We start from the raw sequence: 17,528 nt of genomic DNA, 5'->3' as shown, positions 1-17,528 counted from the left end.
GCTTGTTTGTCACAGAAAGTGTGATTTCTGCATTGTAAGGTGAAAAATACCTGAACACACAATGTACTGTAGATATAGAGACGTCTGCAGCATTTCTGCCATCTGGTCATGAGTCTCACGATGTACAATGGCTTTGAAAGTATGACATTCCTGCAGATTCAGATTCTTGTGAAATTTCAGTTTTTCAGACTATATATTATTAGCCGATGTTTGTTGGAAAAAGGTTCCTCTGTGACATAAGAAATGTTCCTCCTATCGGAGTGGCATCTTATAATGATGAATGTCCTGTTCCATCTACAAGTCGGTAGTTGGAGGACCATACTTGTCTTACTACATGGAGATAGCAATGGTGGCAGCGGCCAGGTGAGATATCAGCAGTCTTTCTGTTGTACACTAATTTTTCCACTTTTCTGATTGAGATTCCCCTTCTCAATAAATCTAGTGGAAAGGTTAACTTAGTTACAGCACTGCTAGGAGGTAAAATATAATTGCAAAAAGATTATTGACAAGAAAATGTCAAATGACTTCAATGGAACATCCATATAATTTACGGTGCAGATCTTAGGCCTGGCCAATAATAGGGAATCAAAAATGTGGGGCTACCTACCTCATAAATGTCCTAACAACTTACTAAAGCCTAGAAAGTCCTGAAGCCATAAAAACCCAACAGTGACTGATGGTCTCTTCTCACCTTGGACCAGAAGGTGAGCTCCAATCCCCTGGTAGAAGTGTTGATTAAAGTCCCGGACAGTACAGATATAAGTCCCGGTGTCATTGGCGGTGACTGGGGAGATGATGAGGATGTTGGACATGATGGTGACTCTTGTAGTGTTCTTCAGTATATGATCAGGGTTCGTATTGTTCAGATTCCAATAATAATGATGAGTCTGATGGTTCTCAGCTCCTCTCATCTCACAGGACAACACCGCGCTCTGACCCTCCGGTATAGAAAGGACTGGAGGGTCTTGGATGATACTCACTGCAGAAGCTTCTGTGGAATCAAAATAGATCTAGAATGAAGCATTATAGTACATACAGTACATGCCGTAAATTCTGTATCAGCACATATCTCAGTATAGAAATACAGTAAAAAAAAAAAAGCAAGAACAATACAGAAATGCATTGCTGGAAATAATATTAGTACATAAATGCAGCATCAGAAACAATGCAGTACCATAATCACGCTCAGAAGTGAAATACAGTAAAAAAAAAAACAAGCACAGTACAGAAATGAATTACTGGAAATAAAAAGTATTACAAATACAGTACCAAATCCAATCTCGGTAGAGAAATACGGTACAAGGACCAAAGAATATCCTGCATCTGGCTTAGCCTTAATCAGCTGATCAAGATGAGCACAGACCACTCCCCTCTGGTTCACAGCTGAATGCATTCTGTAGCACATATATTGTTATCAAGGAGTCTGCTATAGACGTGTCTGCAGTGCATTGCCTTAAGTGTATTGCTTAAGTGTGAGAAATATGAATTATACCTGAATTGAACCTGAAGGGAACTCGATACTTGGACACTGTAAACAATGTTTGTGTTTGTTTTCACTCTCACAATCATAATCCTTCACTTTATACAACCACACTTAATCCCTAAACATAGCAATGAACTCTTCATCTCTCCCTCAATCCTCCCCATTCACCTCACCTCCTCCTCAGAACTATTCCTCAACATTCAATCCTGTGTCTCTAAGTACAGACAGCCACCTCATGCTCTCTCCTGCTCCCACCTACTAACACTTTCTCTGCTCCTCCCCAAATCCTGGCCCTCCTCATCCCATCTCCATAGTCACTTCCACCTCCTATCCACGATCTATCACAAACTCTCACAACCCTTCTAACCTCATACATATCCGCCCAGCCCCCGCTTCCCCAGTCCCACTAACAGGAGCTCTACGGAACGCGCGCTGCGTCTGCAACAAACTTCCCTACATCCACGATCTTTTCATCACTAACAAACTTTCATTCCTCGGCATCACCGAAACCTGGCTCACCCCTTCTGACATGGCCTCTCCAGCTGCACTTTTGTACGGTGGATTCCACCATTCCCACACCCTCTGCCCCATTGGCAAGCATGGTGGAGGAGTACGTTTTCTCCTGCCAGATAACTGCTCCTTCACCCAAATCCCACTGCCACCTTCCATTACTCGCCTCTCTTTTGAGGTGCACTGTGCGCGCATCTACTCCCCCTCCAACCTCCAACTGGGTGTCATTTACCGTCCTCCAGGACCAGTAACCACCTTCTTAGACCACTTCAACACCTGGCTAATTAATTTCCTTTCCGCTGACATCCCCACTATCATCATGGGTGACTTCAACATCCCCATCGACACTTCCCTCTCAGCTGCCTCTAAGCTTCTATCCCTCACTTCCTCCTTCGGCCTTACCCAATGGTCTTCCGCAACCATTCACAAAGATGGTCATACTCTGGACCTCATCTTCACCGGCCTCTGTTCCCTGTCTAACCTCTCTAACTCACCCCTCCCTCTTTCTGACCACAACCTACTTACATTCTCTATCCTCTCCTCTCCAGGGCAACAATCCCCACTGCACAAACTTGCATACCCTTGCAGAAATCTTAAACACCTCAACCTACACTCACTCTCTGAATCCCTCCTCCCCCTTACAGACATCAGTTCCTTACATGATGCAGATGTTGCTGCCTCTTTATATAACACCACAACAGCTGCAGCTCTCAATTCGGTTGACCCCCTTACACATACCAAAGCTCGCACAATCAACAGGCAACCCTGGCCCACCAGCCTAACCAAAGAACTGCGATGGGCCTCCAGGGTTGCTGAGCATAGATGGAAAATGTCCCACTCCAATGAGCACTTCATTGCATTCAACAGTCCCTCACTACCTTCAAGTCCACACTCACGGCAGCAAAAATATATACTTCTCATCTCTCATATCCTCCCTGTCTCACAACCCTAAACAGCTATTTAACACTTTAATTTGTCTCCTCCATCCCCCAGCGCCTCCTCTCTCTCCTCTCATCTCAGTTGAAGATTTTGCCTCATTCTTCAAGCAGATTGACACCATCAGACAAAGCTTTTGCCTAAAGTCCCCCCAGCCCCTCCTCAGACCTATTGAATTCTTCTCCTCCAAAACCAGCTTCTCCACCATTACAGAAGATCAACTTTCCTCTTTACTCTCCAAATCACACTTCACCATCTGTGAACTTGACCCAATCCTGTCCCACCGCATCCCCAGGCTTACCACTATCTTCATCCCAACCTCTTCAACCTGTCACTAAAAACTGGTGTCTTCCCCTCATGCTTCAAACATGCCTCGATCACACCCATCCTCAAAAATCCCTCCCTTGACCTATCCTCTCTGACAAGCTATCGCCCCATATAACTTCTTCCCTATGTCTCAAAACTACTGGAACAACATGTCCACTTTGAACTGTCCTCCCACCTCTCCTCCTGCTCCCTCCTTGACCGCTTACAAATTCTGACCCCACCATTCTACTGAAACTGCCCTGACTAAAGTCACCAACGACCTACTAACCGCCAAATTCAAGCGACACTACTCCATCCTCCTCCTCCTGGACCTGTCATCTGCCTTTGACACAGTGGACCGTTCTCTCTTACTACAGACTCTCTCATCTCTCGGCATCACAGACTTGGCCCTATCTTGGATCTCTTCATACCTAACAGACCGGACATTCAGCGTCTCCCACTCACACACCACCTCCTCATCTCGCCCCCTATCTGTCGGTGTCCCCCAGTTCTAGGACCCCTGCTCTTCTCCATCTACACCTTAGGCCTGGGACAGCTCATAGAGTCCCACGGCTTTCAGAATCACCTCTATGCTGATGACACACAGATCTACCTCTCTGGACCTGATATCTCCTCCCTACTAACCAAAATCCCACAATGTCTGTCCGCTATCTCATTCTTCTTCTCTGCCAGATTTCTAAAACTTAACATGGATAAAACAGAATTCATCATAGTTCCACCTTCCCATTCACCCCCCCCAACTGACCTATCCATCAACGTCAGTGGCTGTTCACTATTCCCAGTCCCGCAAGCTTGCTGCTTTTGGGTAACAATGGACTTTGATCTCTCCTTGAAACCACATATCCAAGCCCTTTCCACTTCCTGCCGACTCCAACTCAAAAATATTTCCCGGATCCGCACATTCCTCAACCACGAATCTGCAAAAAACACTAGTGCATGCCCTCATCATCTCCCGCCTAGACTACTGCAACCTCCTGCTCTGTGGCCTCCCCTCTAACACTCTCACACCCCTCCAATCTATCATAAACTCTGCTGCCTGACTAATCCATTTGTCCCTCCGCTATTCCAAGGACTCTCCTCTCTGTCAATCCCTTCACTGGCTCCCCATTGCCCAGAGACTCCAGTTCAAAACCCTAACCATGGCATACAAAACCATCCACCATCTCCTCCATATATCTGTGACCTAGTCTCTCAGTACAAACCTGCACGCAACCTCCAATCCTCACAAGATCTCCTTCTCATCTCCCCTCTTATCTCCTCCTCCCACAATCACATACAAGATTTCTCCCGTGCTTCCCTCCTACTCTGGAACTCTCTACCCCAACACATCAGACTCTCGCCTACCATGGAAACCTTCAAAAGGAACCAGAAGACCCACGTCTTCCGACAAGCCTACAACCTGCAGTAACCCTCACTCCACCATACCGCTGCACGACCAGCTCTACCCTCACCTACTGTATCCTCACCCATCCCCTGTAGATTGTGAGCCCTCGCGGGCAGGGTCCTCACTCCACCATACCGCTGCACGACCAGCTCTACCCTCACCTACTGTATCCTCACCCATCCCTCGTAGATTGTGAGCACTCGCGGGCAGGGTCCTCGCTCCACCATACCGCTCCACGACCAGCTCTACCCTCACCTACTGTATCCTCACCCATCCCTCGTAGATTGTGAGCACTCGCGGGCAGGGTCCTCGCTCCACCATACCGCTCCACGACCAGCTCTACCCTCACCTACTGTATCCTCACCCATCCCCTGTAGACTGTGAGCCCTCGCGGGCAGGGTCCTCGCTCCACCATACCGCTGCACGACCAGCTCTACCCCCACCTACTGTATCCTCACCCATTCCTTGTAGACTGTGAGCCCTCGCGGGCAGGGTCCTCTCCCGTCCTGTACCAGTCGCCATCATGTTTTGTTATAGATCATTGCAATTGCTTTTGCATGTATTCCCTTTTTTCACATGTAAAGTGACATGGAATAAATGGCGCTATAATAATAAATAAATAAATAATAATAAAACTAGAACTAAGCTTAAATTAAATCTGTCAGTAAGATCCACCCTCCTATGCTGTCTATAGGTCATAGGACGCTGAATAAAAGGACACCATGATATCTACAATCTGAAGTCTTATTCCAGAGAAATCTATGTTTTTCTTATATTTAAAGGACCTGTTCAGGGCTATGGGCGGGGCACAGATCTGCCCGAGACTACACCCCCAGAGCTTATTGTAAGTGAAAGTGGGTGTTACCAGTGTGAGACATGTAATGTGACACAGAACAGTAGAACTGAACTTTGTCTCCTTACAAACACATTTGCTGCATCTCTCACAGCTCTGCTGTATTGCACGGGGTTCCTGTGAGAAGCTGCAGGAGTGTTAGTGATAGTCACACACAGCTCTGCAGTAAGATCAGGAGAGCAGGGAGCTGTCATTACACATCACACTGCTAACTCCTCATGTCATTTTCAATGAGCTCTGAAGGCAAAGTCTCAGGGAGATCTATGTGGCCGTCATGTTAAACCACAGCACTTAGTATGAACAGAAAGTGGTAAAGATAAGATGGGCATGTCACAAGCAAAAATTCTACCACCCATCATCTGACACAGTAGCTAAATGAGTACGGCATCCAGTGATTCACAGGTGATGTCCTTTCTTTCTCTATCTGGCCTGGGCCAAGCTTAGTACAGAAAGGCAGTATCAGAACCAGGTTGAGAACAGTGATCATATGCCACCACCAAATGAGTGGACAACATGTTAAACTACCGCTCCCTGTACAGCCTGTAAAATGGTAAGGATATGATAATTGCTCAAACCTACCATCCAACATAGAGGCAGAAGCAGCCATGACATCCAGTGTCTCACAGACGACGTTTCTCTGATTGGAGCCGTTCTCATTGCTTTTTAGCTCTACCCAGCCCAGACCACCCTGTTGACTTCTCATGACCACATCTAATCTCTGCTGAGTTTGCTGCCCAGATATTTGTGGCTATCTAATTTTGGCACACGTCTCGATGCTTTATATCAGGACCAACCTCTCTTAGAACCATACACAGCGACAAACTGCAACCCCCTGAAAATAATAGTGATCCCCTACTATCATCCCACTAAAGATAAAAGCTCCATCACAAATAAAATAGTGCCGCACCTTAGACTATAGAAAAATTGTGCTACACACTGAGCCCTGGTGCTGGAGCTAACAACACAATATAATGGACCCATCTGTATAATTAATGAGACCCGGAGACCCCCATTATATGAATATAAAGGAAGCATAAAGACCCCCTGCTCATTACAGGCCAATTACTGGTGGTCTTTTCTCACCTTGGACTAGAAGACGAGTCCCAGTTTCTTGGTAAATGTGTAGATTATTATAGTCCCAGGCAGTACAGATATAAGTCCCGGTGTCATCGGCAGTGACTGGGGAGATGATGAGGGTGCTGGACATGATGGTGACTCTTGTAGTGTTCTTCAGTATATGATCAGGGTTCGTATTGTTCAGATTCCAATAATAATGAAGATTCTGCCGGTTCTCAGATCCTCTCATCTCACAGGACATCACCGCGCTCTGACCCTCCGGTATAGAAAGGACTGGAGGGTCCTGGGTGATGGTCACCGCAGATGTCCCTGAAAAGGTAAAGAGAACAAAGAGGGAAAAACTAGAACATGCTGGTGTCAGGGGGCACATGAGCTTCTAGTGTCAGGGGGCACATGAGCTGCTGGTTTTGGGGGGGGCACATGAGCAGCTGGTGTCGTGGGGCACAAGAGCTGCTGGTGTCGGGAGAACATGATCTGCTGGTGTCGGGGGCACATGAGCTGCTGGTGTCGGGAGAACATGATCTGCTGGTGTCGGGGGCACATGAGCTGCTGGTGTCGGGAGAACATGAGCTGCTGGTGTCGGGAGAACATGAGCTGCTGGTGTCAGGGGCACATGAGCTGCTGGTGTCAGGGGCACATGAGCTGCTGGTGTCGGGAGAACATGAGCTGCTGGTGTCGGGAGAACATGAGCTGCTGGTGTCGGGGGCACATGAGCTGCTGGTGTCGGGGGAGCACATGAGCTGCTGGTGTCAGGGGCACATGAGCTGCTGGTGTCAGGGGCACATGAGCTGCTGGTGTCAGGGTGCACATGAGCTGCTGGTGTCGGGGGAGCACATGAGCTGCTGGTGTCAGGGGCACATGAGCTGCTGGTGTCGGGGGCACATGAGCTGCTGGTGTCGGGAGAACATGAGCTGCTGGTGTCGGGGGCACATGAGCTGCTGGTGTCGGGGGCACATGAGCTGCTGGTGTCGGGAGAACATGAGCTGCCGGTGTCAGGGGGCACATGAGCTGCTGGTGTCGGGGGCCACATGAGCTGCCATTGTCGGGGGCACATGAACTGCTGGTGTCAGGGGGCACATGAGCTGCCTGTGTCGGAGGGCACATGAGCTGCTGGTGTCGGGGGGGCACATGAGCTGCTGGTGTCGAGGGGCACATGAGCTGCCAGTGTTGGGGGGGCACATCAGCTGCTGGTGTCGGGGGGCATATGAGCTGCTGGTGTCAGGGGCACATGAGCTTCCGGTGTCAGGGAGGGCACATGAGCTGCTGGCGCTGGGGGACACAAGAGCTGCTGGTGTTGGGGGCACATGAGCTGCCGGTGTCTGGGGCACATGAGCTGCTGGTGTCGGGGGGACATGAGCTGCTGGTGTCGGGGGGCACATGAGCTGCTGGTGTCGGGGGGCACATGAGCTGCTGATGTCGAGGGACACATGAGCTGCTGGTGTCGGGGGCCACATGAGCTGCCGTTGTCGGGGGCACATGAGCTGCTGGTGTTGGGGGGCACATGAGCTGCTGATGTCAGCGGGGCACATGAACTGCTGGTGTCGGGGGGCACATGAACTGCTGGTGTCGGGGGCACATGAGCTGCTGATGTCGAGGGGCACATGAGCTGCTGGTGTCGGGGGGCGCATGAGCTGCTGGTGTTGGGGGCACATGAGCTACCGATGTCGGGGGACACGAGCTGCCGGTGTAGGGGGACGCATGAGCTGCTGGTGTTGGGGGCACATGAGCTGCTGATGTCGAGGGGCACATGAGCTGCTGGTGTCGGGGGGCACATGAGCTGCTGGTGTTGGGGGCACATGAGCTACCGATGTCGGGGGACACGAGCTGCCGGTGTAGCGGGACCCATGAGCTGCTGGTGTTGGGGGCACATGAGCTGCCGATGTCAGAGGGCACATGAGCTGCTGGTGTCAAGGGGCACATGAGCTGCTGGCGCTGGGGGGCACATGATCTGCTGGTGTCTGGGGCACATGAGTTGCTGATGTCGAGGGGCACATGAGCTGCTGGTGTCGGGGGGCATATGAGCTGCTGGTGTTGGGGCCACATGAGCTGCTGTTGTCGGGGGCACATGAGCTGCTGATTTCAGTGGGGCACATGAACTGCTGGTGTCGGGGGCACATGAGCTGCTGATGTCGAGGGGCACATGAGCTGCTGGTGTTGGGGGCACATGAGCTACCGATGTCTGGGGACGCATGAGCTGCTGGTGTTGGGGGCACATGAGCTGCCGATGTCGGAGGGCACATGAGCTGCTGGTGTCAAGGGGCACATGAGCTGCTGGCGCTGGGGGGAACATGATCTGCTGGTGTCGAGGGGCAGATGAGCTGCTGGTGTTGGGGGCACATAAGCTGCTGGTGTCGGGGGGGCACATGAGCTGCTGGCGCTGGGGGGTGCATGAGCTGCTGGTGTCAGGAGGCACATGAGCTGCTGGTGTTGGGGGCCACATGAGCTTCTGGTGTCGGGGGGAACACATGAGATGCTGGTGTTGGGGGCCACATGAGCTTCTGGTGTCGGGGGGGAACACATGAGATGCCGGTGTCGGGGGGCACATGAGCTGCTGGTGTCAGGGGGCACATGAGCTTCTGGTGTTGGGGGGCATATGAGCTGCTGGTGTCAGGGGGGCACATGAACTTCTGGTGTCGGGTGCACATGAGCTGCTGGTGTCAGGGGATACATGAGCTTCTGGTGTTGGGGGGCACATGAGCTGCTGGTGTCAGGGGGCACATGAGCTGCTGATGTCAGGGGGACACATGAACTGCTGGTGTCGGGGGCACATGAGCTGCTGATGTCGAGGGGCACATGAGCTGCTGGTGTTGGGGGCACATGAGCTACCGATGTCGGGGGACACATGAGCTGCCGGTGTCGGGGGGCACATGAGCTGCTGGTATTGGGGGCACATGAGCTGCCGATGTCGGAGGGCACATGAGCTGCTGATGTCGGGTGGCACATGAGCTGCTGGTGTCAGGGGGCACATGAGCTGCTGATGTCAGGGGGACACATGAGCTGCTGGTGTCGGGGGCACATGAGCTGCTGATGTCGAGGGGCACATGAGCTGCTGGTGTTGGGGGAACATGAGCTACCGATGTCGGGGGACACATGAGCTGCCGGTGTAGGGGGGCGCATGAGCTGCTGGTATTGGGGGCACATGAGCTGCCGATGTCGGAGGGCACATGAGCTGCTGATGTCGGGTGGCACATGTCATTGATGGGATCATGAAGTCACAGATGTCCTGCTCTATAGTAACAGAGAAGATGCCGTCATCACTCCGGCCCTCTGTAGACGGCATTTTTTCCAACATGACAACGATACAAAACATCTGCTGCATTTCTGGAGAAGAAAAGGTGTCAGTGACTCAGTGGCCAAGTGTCTCCTGACAACCGGACCCCTATGGAGAGTTCTGGAGACAAGATGTCACCACTCTGCATCCGGCCTCCAGGTTCTAGAGCTCGTTCTGAAGATGCAGAAAGATGGACGCGGTAATATGTCGCCACCTTGTTCCTTCCAGGTCGAGAAGACTCGGAGCCTCCTTACACATCATGGAGGTCACACACAATACTAGATGGAGGAGTTATTGATGGGGGTGTACTCATTTTTGCAATAACTAATTCGAGTAAAACTGAAGCTTTTGTAATGAGAGTTATATTATAACCTCACTGTCATGACATGGGGAAAAATGCTCTATGAAACTCAGAATTGTCAAAACGATGGAAATTAATCTTGTGTTCAGCAAGATATTGATTAAAATTTTACTTTTCATAGGGGGTGTACTCATTTATGCTGAGCACTGTGTACAGTATATCCATATTCCTCATCAAACATGACATCTCGTACCTCTGGGATGCTGCACATATTCTTACATTTACTAATATTTTACCTTCGTAAGATACAGTCTTGAAGTATCCCCCCAGCAACTGTCCACACCCCAGTATACCCCCAGTAACGGTCCACACCCCAGTATCCCCCCCAGTAATGGTCCACATCCCAGTATCCCCCCAGTAATGGTCCACACCACAGTATCCCCCCAGCAACTGTCCACACACCCAATTATCCCCCAGTAATGGTCCACATTCCAGTATCCCCCCAGTAAGTCCACATCCCAGTATCGCCCAGTAACGGTCCACACCCTAGTATCCCCCAAACAACTGTCCACACTCCAGTATCCCCCAGTAATGGTCCACACCCCAGTATCCCTCCCAGTAACAGTCCATACTCCAGCATCCCCCCAGTAACGGTCCACACCCTAGTATCCCCCCAATAACGGTTCAAACACCAGTATCCCTCCAGCAACTGTCCACACCCCAGTATCCCCCCAGTAACGGTCCACACCCCAATATCCCCCCCAGTAACGGTCCACACCCTAGTATCCCTCAATCAACTGTCCACACCAAAGTATCTACCCAGTAATGGTCCACACACCAGTATCCCCCAGCAACTGTCCACACACCCCAGTGTCCCCCAGTAATGGTCCACACTTCAGTATCCCCCAGTAACGGTCCACACCCCAGTATCCCCCAAACAACTATCCACACCCCAGTATCCCCCAGTAATGGTCCACACCCCAGTATCCCCCCCAGTAACAGTCCACACTCCAGTATCCCCCCAGTAATGGTCCACACCCCAGTATCTCCCCATTAGCGGTTCAAACACCAGTATCCCCCCAATAACAGTCCACATGCCAGTATCCCTCTAGTAACGGTCCACACCCCAGTATCCCCCCAGTAACGGTCCACTCTCCAGTATCCCCCTAGTAACGGTCCACATTCCAGTATCTTCCAGTAATGGTCCACACCCCAGTGTCCCCCCACAGTAACAGTCCACACCCCAGTATCCCCCTAGCAACTGTCCACACCTCAGTAGTATCCCCCCCAGTAATGGTCCACACCCCAGTATCCCTCTAGCAATTGTTCACACCCCAGCATCCCCCCCAGTAACGGTCCACACCCCAGTATCCCTCTAGCAATTGTTCACACCACAGTATCCCCCCAGTAACGGTCCACACTCCAGTATGCCCCCAGTAATGGTCCACACTCCAGTATCCCCCAGTATCTGTCCACACACCCCATGATCCCCCCTCAGTAACAGTCCACATCCCAGTATCCCCCTAGCAACTGTCCACACCCCAGTATCCCTCCAGTAACGGTCCGCACTCCAGTATCCCCCAGTAATGGTCACACCCCAGTATCCCCCCAGCAACTATCCACACCCCAGTATCCCCCAGTAACGGTCCACACCCCAGTATCCCCCCAAGTAACAGTCCACACCCCAGTATCCCCCCAGTAATGGTCCACACCCAAGTATCCCCCCAGTAACAGTTCACACCCAAGTTTCCCCCCCTTAACGGTCCACACCTCAGTATCACCCCAGTAACGGTCCACACCCCAGTATCCCCCTCCAGTAATGGTCCACACCCCAGTATCCCCCCAGTAACAGTTCACACCCCAGTATCCCCCCCCAGTAATGGTTCAGACCCCAGTATCCCCCCAGTAATGGTCCACACCCCAGTATCCCCCCTGTAACGGTTCACACCCCAGTATCCCGCCCACTAACGGTCCACACCCCAGTATCCCCCCAGTAACGGTCCACACCCCAGTATCTCCCCCCAGTTACGGTCCACACCCCAGTATCCCTCTCCCAGTAACAGTCCACACCCCAATATCCCTCTCCCAGTAACAGTCCACACCCCAGTATCCCCCTAACAACTGTCCACACCCCAGTATCCGCCCAAGTAATGGTCCACACCCCAGTATTTCCCCATTAACGGTCCACACCCCAGTATGCCCCCAGTAACGGTCCACACCCCAGTATACCCCCAACAACTATCCACACCCCAGTATCCTCCAGGAATGGTTCACACAACAGTATCCCCTCATTAATGGTACACACCTCAGTACCTCCCCATTAATGGTCGACACCCCAGTATCTCTGTAGTAACTATCCACTCCCCAGTATCCCCCCCAGTAACGGTCCACACCCCAGTATATCCCCAGTAACGATCCACACTCCAGTATCCCCCCCAGTAACGGTCAACACTCTAGTATCCCCCCCTAGTAATGGTCCACACCCCAGTATCCCCCCAGCAGCTGTCCACACTCCAGTATCTCCACATTAACGGTCGACGCCCCAGTATCCCCCCAGTAAAGTTCCACGCTCCAGTATCTCCCTAGTAACTGTCCACACCCCAGTATCCCCCCCAGTAGTGGTCCACACCCCAGTATCCCCCTAGCAACTGTCCACACCCCAGTATCCCCCAGTATCTGTCCACACCCCAGTATCCCCCAGTAACTGTTCACACCCCAGTATCTCCCTCAGTAACGGTCCACACCCCAGTACCCCCCCCCAGTAATGGTCCACACCCCAGTATCTCCCCATTAACGGTCGACACCCCAGTATCCTCCCAGTAAAGGTCCACACCCCAGTATCTCTCTAGTAACTGTCCACACCCCAGTATTCCCCCCAGTAATGGCCCACACCCCAGTATCCCCCTTGCAACTGTCCACACCCCAGTATCCCCCCTAGTTACGGTCCACATTCCAGTATCTCCCCCAGTAATGGTCCACACCCCAGTATCCCCCCAGTAACTGTCCACACTCCAGTATCCCCCCAGCAACTATCCACACCCCAGTCCCCCCCCCCGGTTAACAGTACACACCCAAGTAACCCCCTCAGTAACGTTCAATACCCTAGTATCCCCCCAGTAACTGTCCACACTCCAGTATCCCCCTAAGTAATGGTCCACACCCCAGTATCCCCCTAAGTAATGGTCCACACCCCAGTATGTCCCCATTAACGGTCCACACCCCAGTATCCCCCCAGTAGCTGTCCACATCCCAGTATCCCCCCCAGTAAAGGTTCACACCCCATTATTCCCCCAGTAACAGTCCAAACCCAAGTATCCCCCCCCAGTAACGGCCCACTCCCCAGTATTCCCCCAGTAACTGTCCACACCCCAGTATCCCCCCCAGTAATGGTCCACACCCCAGTATCCCCCCCAGTAATTGTCCACACTCCAGTATCCTCCCAGTAACGGTCCACACTCCAGTATCCCCCTCAGAAATGGTCCACACCCCAGTATCCCTCCAGTAATGTTCCACACTCCAGTATCCCCCCCCAGTAACTGTCCACACCCCACTATCCCCCAATAATGGTCCACACCTCAGTATCCCTCCAGTAATGGTCCACACCCCAGTATCCCCCTCAGTAACAGTCCTCACCCCAGTATTCCCCCAGTAATGGTCCACACCCCAGTATCCCCCCCAGTAGCTGTCCACACCCGAGTATCCCCCTCAGTAATGGTCCACACCCCAGTATCCCTCCAGTAATAGTCCACACCCGAGTATCCCCCTCAGTAACTGTCCACACCCCAGTATCCCCCTCAGTAACGGTCCACACCCCAGTATTCCCCCAGTAACGGTCCACACCCCAGTATCTCCCCATTAACGGTCCAAATACCAGTATCCCCCCAGTAACGGTCCACACTCCAGTATCCCCCCCAGTAACGGTCCACACCACAAGTTCCCCCCAGTAACGGACCACATCCCAGTATCTCCACGTTAACGTTTCACACCCCATTATCCCCGAGTAATGATCCACACCCCAGTATCTCCCCCAGTAACGGTCCACACACCAGTATTTCCCCCAGTAACGGTCCACACCCCAGTATCCCCCCAGTAATAGTCCACACTCCGGTATCCCCCCCAGTAATGGTCCACACTCCAGTATCCCCCCCAGTAACTGTCCACACCCCAGTATCTCCACGTTAATGGTCCACACCCCTGTATCCCCCCAGCATCAGTCCACACCCCAGTATCCCCCCCACTCCCTCAGTCATGGTTCACACCCCATTTTCCTTCCATTAACGGTCCACACCCCAGTATCCCCTCAGTAATGGTCCACACTCCAGTATCCCCCCCAGTAACGGTCCACACCCCAGTATCTCACCATTAATGGTCCACACCCCTGTATCTACCTAGCAACTGTCCACATTCCAGTATCCCCCCAGTAATGTTCCACACCCCAGTATCCCCCCAGTATCTGTCCTCACCCTAGTATTCCCCCATTAACGATCCACACCCCAATATCCCCCCAATAGCGGTCCACACCCCAGTATCCCTTCAGCAACTTTCCACACCCCAGAATCCCCTCAGTAAGGGTCCAACTCACAGTATCTAGCAGTAACATTCCATATTCATAGAATCATAGAATCATAGAACCATATTCCCAGTTTCCCCCTAGTAAAGCTCCGCACCCCATTATCCCTAAGTATCAGTTCACACCCCAGTATTCCCCCAGTAATGGCCCACACCCCAGTATTCACCAGTTACGGTACGCAAGCCAGTATCCTCCCAATAACGGTCCACACCCCAGTATTCACCAGTAACGGTCTGCACCTCCAGTATCCCCCAGTAACGCACCCCAGTATCCCACCGAATAATGGTACACACCTCAGTATCCCCCCCAGTAATGGTCCACACCCCAGAATCCCCCGCAGTAATGGTTCACACCTCAGTAATGGTCCGCACCCCAGTATCCGCCCACTAATGGTCTGCACTCCAGTATCTCCCAATAATGGGCTGCAGCCCCAGTATTTACCAGTAACAGTCCGCACCCTCAGTATCCCTCCCAATAATGTTCCACATCTCAGTATCCACCCCAGTAAAGGTCCACACCCAAGTATCCCCATAGTAACAGTTCCCACCCCAGTAATGATCAGCACCCCAGTATCCTCCCACTAATGGTCTGTACCCCAGTCTCTCCCAGTAACGGTCCACACACCAGTGTCCTCCCAGTATCCCCCAGTAACAGTCAGTCTGCCCCCTAGTTTCCCCCAGTAATTGTCCGCACCCCAGTATTCCAGTAACAGTCTGCACCCCAGTATCCCCCAGTAATTGTCCGCACCACAGTATTTCCCAGTAACAGTCAGTCCACACCTCAGTACCCTCCCATTAACAGTCAACACCCCAGTATTCCCCAGTAACAGTCTGCACCCCAGTATCCCCAGTAATCGTCCGCTCCCCAGTATTCCCCAGTAACAGTCAGTCTGTACCCCAGTACCCTCCCAGTAACGGTCCACACAACAGTATTCCCTAGTAACAGTCCACACCCCACTATCCCCCAGTAATGGTCTGCACCCCAGTCTCTCCCAGTAATGGTTCACTCACCAGTGTCCTCCCAGTATCCCCCCAGTAACAGTCAGTCTGCACCCCAGTATTCTCTAGTAACAGTCCGCACCCCAGTATCCTCCCACTAATGATCTGCATCCCAGTCTCTCCCAGTAACAGCCAGCCCACACTCCAGTACCCTCCCATTAATGGTCCACACCCCAGTATTCCCCAGTAACAGTCAGCACCCCAGTATCCCCCAATAATGGTCTGCACCCCAGTATTCCCCAGTAACAGTCAGTCCGCACCCCAGTTTTCCCCAGTAACAGTTCGCATCCCAGTATCCCCCAGTAATGGTCCGCACCCCAGTATTCCCCAGTAACAGTCCGCACCCCAGTATGCTCCCAGTAATGGTCCACACCCCAGTATTCCCCAGTAACAGTCCGCACCCCAGTATCCCCCAATAATGGTCCACACCCCATTATTCCCCAGTAACAGTCCACACCCCAGTATCCCCTAGTAATAGTCTGCACACCAGTCTCTCCCAGTAATGGTCCAAACACCAGTGTCCTTTCAGTATCCCCCCAGTAACAGTCAGTCTGCACCCCAGTATTCCATAGTAACAGTTCGCACCCCAGTATGCTCCCACTAATGATCAGCACCCCAGTCTCTCCCATTAACAATCCACACCCCAGTATTCCCCAGTAACAGTCCGCACCCCAGTATCCCCCAATAATGGTCTGCACCCCAGTATTCCTCAGTAATAGTCAGTCCGCGCCCCAGTACCCTCCCAGTAATGGTCCGCACCCCAGTATTCCCCAGTACCAGTCGATACCCCAGTATCCCACAGTAATGGTCTGCACCCCAGTATTCCCCAGTAACAGCCAAGCCGCGCCCCAGTACCCTCCCAGTAATGATCCGCACCCCAGTATTCCCCAGTAACAGTCAGTCTGCACCCCTGTACCCTCCCAGTAATGGTCCACACAGCAGTATTCCCCAGTAGCAGTCCGCACCCCAGTATCCCCAGTAATGGTCTGCACCCCATTATTCACCAGTAAGTCAGTCCACGCCCCAGTACCCTCTTAGTAATAGTCCGCACCCCAGTAATGCCCCAGTAACAGTCCGCACCCCAGTACCCTCCCAGTAACAGTCCGCACCCCAGTACACTCCCAGTAACAGTCCGCACCCCAGTAATGCCCCAGTGCACCCTGTGTTACCTGTAATCACTACCAGCAGGAAGGGTAAGCAGGCCATGATGTGAGCAGAGGGGTGACCGGTGTGTGTTGTGTAATGTCCTAACCACTCATTTTCTCTACTATGTAAGACAGGAAGCTGCGGTCACAGACTCTGCAGCCCAAGGTGGTGACGTTCTGCTTCCTGTTACGACTCGCCATATAACACTAAGATTGTGGTTCCAGTATGTGCTGGCGACTCTGCATCTCTGGTGGCTGGAGAATTAGACCTCGGTCAGGTGTCAGGGTCATTTTTGACTACGAGCCAATTTTCTGCAGAATCCAATTTTCATCCTTTTTTTTGTCCCGCGTCTCCTTTATTACCATCAATTTGGCATCCATTTTTCTGTCATACAAAAAAAATATTAAAGTTTCTGAGATTTTCCTACCTATTATAGGGTAAAAAATTTTTTTATCTCAGGTGCATTGGCTTAAATGGGCAAGTTTGGCACGTCAGATCCAAATTGAGCGTGTTTCCTTTTTTATTTGCAGCCCAAAAATTGTAAAAAAAAAACCTTTAGATTATACTGGGTCTAATAAAAATTATTAAAATCTCTACGCCACATGTAACTGTAGGGGCAAAAATAGCTGACAGTCACCCCCCCCTCCTCTGCTCTCTATGGTGCCGTAGCAA

The 17,528-nt window shown here is 51.9% G+C and overlaps 1 protein-coding gene across 1 annotated transcript; it reads right to left on the bottom strand.

Moving 5' to 3' along the window:
* Positions 1 to 486: 486 nt before the first annotated feature.
* On the bottom strand, positions 487 to 16,970 carry LOC141253130 (uncharacterized). The gene is made up of 3 exons (XM_073670883.1): positions 16,880 to 16,970; positions 6,577 to 6,879; positions 487 to 991 (listed from the first exon to the last, which is right to left on the bottom strand). The coding sequence occupies exons 1-3, from the start codon at positions 16,914 to 16,916 to the stop codon at positions 609 to 611; spliced, it is 723 nt and encodes a 240-aa protein (XP_073526984.1). The 5' UTR covers positions 16,917 to 16,970; the 3' UTR covers positions 487 to 608.
* Positions 16,971 to 17,528: the final 558 nt, after the last annotated feature.

The sequence above is a fragment of the Phyllobates terribilis genome, unplaced genomic scaffold, assembly GCF_046119375.1.
Source record: "Phyllobates terribilis strain yellow unplaced genomic scaffold, ASM4611937v1 Scaffold_2__4_contigs__length_985480577, whole genome shotgun sequence".
Classification (NCBI taxonomy): domain Eukaryota; kingdom Metazoa; phylum Chordata; class Amphibia; order Anura; family Dendrobatidae; genus Phyllobates; species Phyllobates terribilis.
Note: the sequence above shows the minus strand (reverse complement) of the source record. Positions and strands in the feature narration are given on the sequence as shown.

What these genes read in the sequence shown, in the direction of transcription:
- LOC141253130 (XM_073670883.1), bottom strand. Translation starts at nt 16,916, where the DNA reads ATGGCCTGCTTACCCTTCCTGCTGGTAGTGATTACAG. An exon ending in CCTGCTGGTAGTGATTACAG is followed by an intron (nt 6,880 to 16,879) that starts GTAACACAGGGT and finishes TTACCTTTTCAG; the next exon opens with GGACATCTGCGGTGACCATC. An exon ending in GACTCGTCTTCTAGTCCAAG is followed by an intron (nt 992 to 6,576) that starts GTGAGAAAAGAC and finishes TTGATTCCACAG; the next exon opens with AAGCTTCTGCAGTGAGTATC.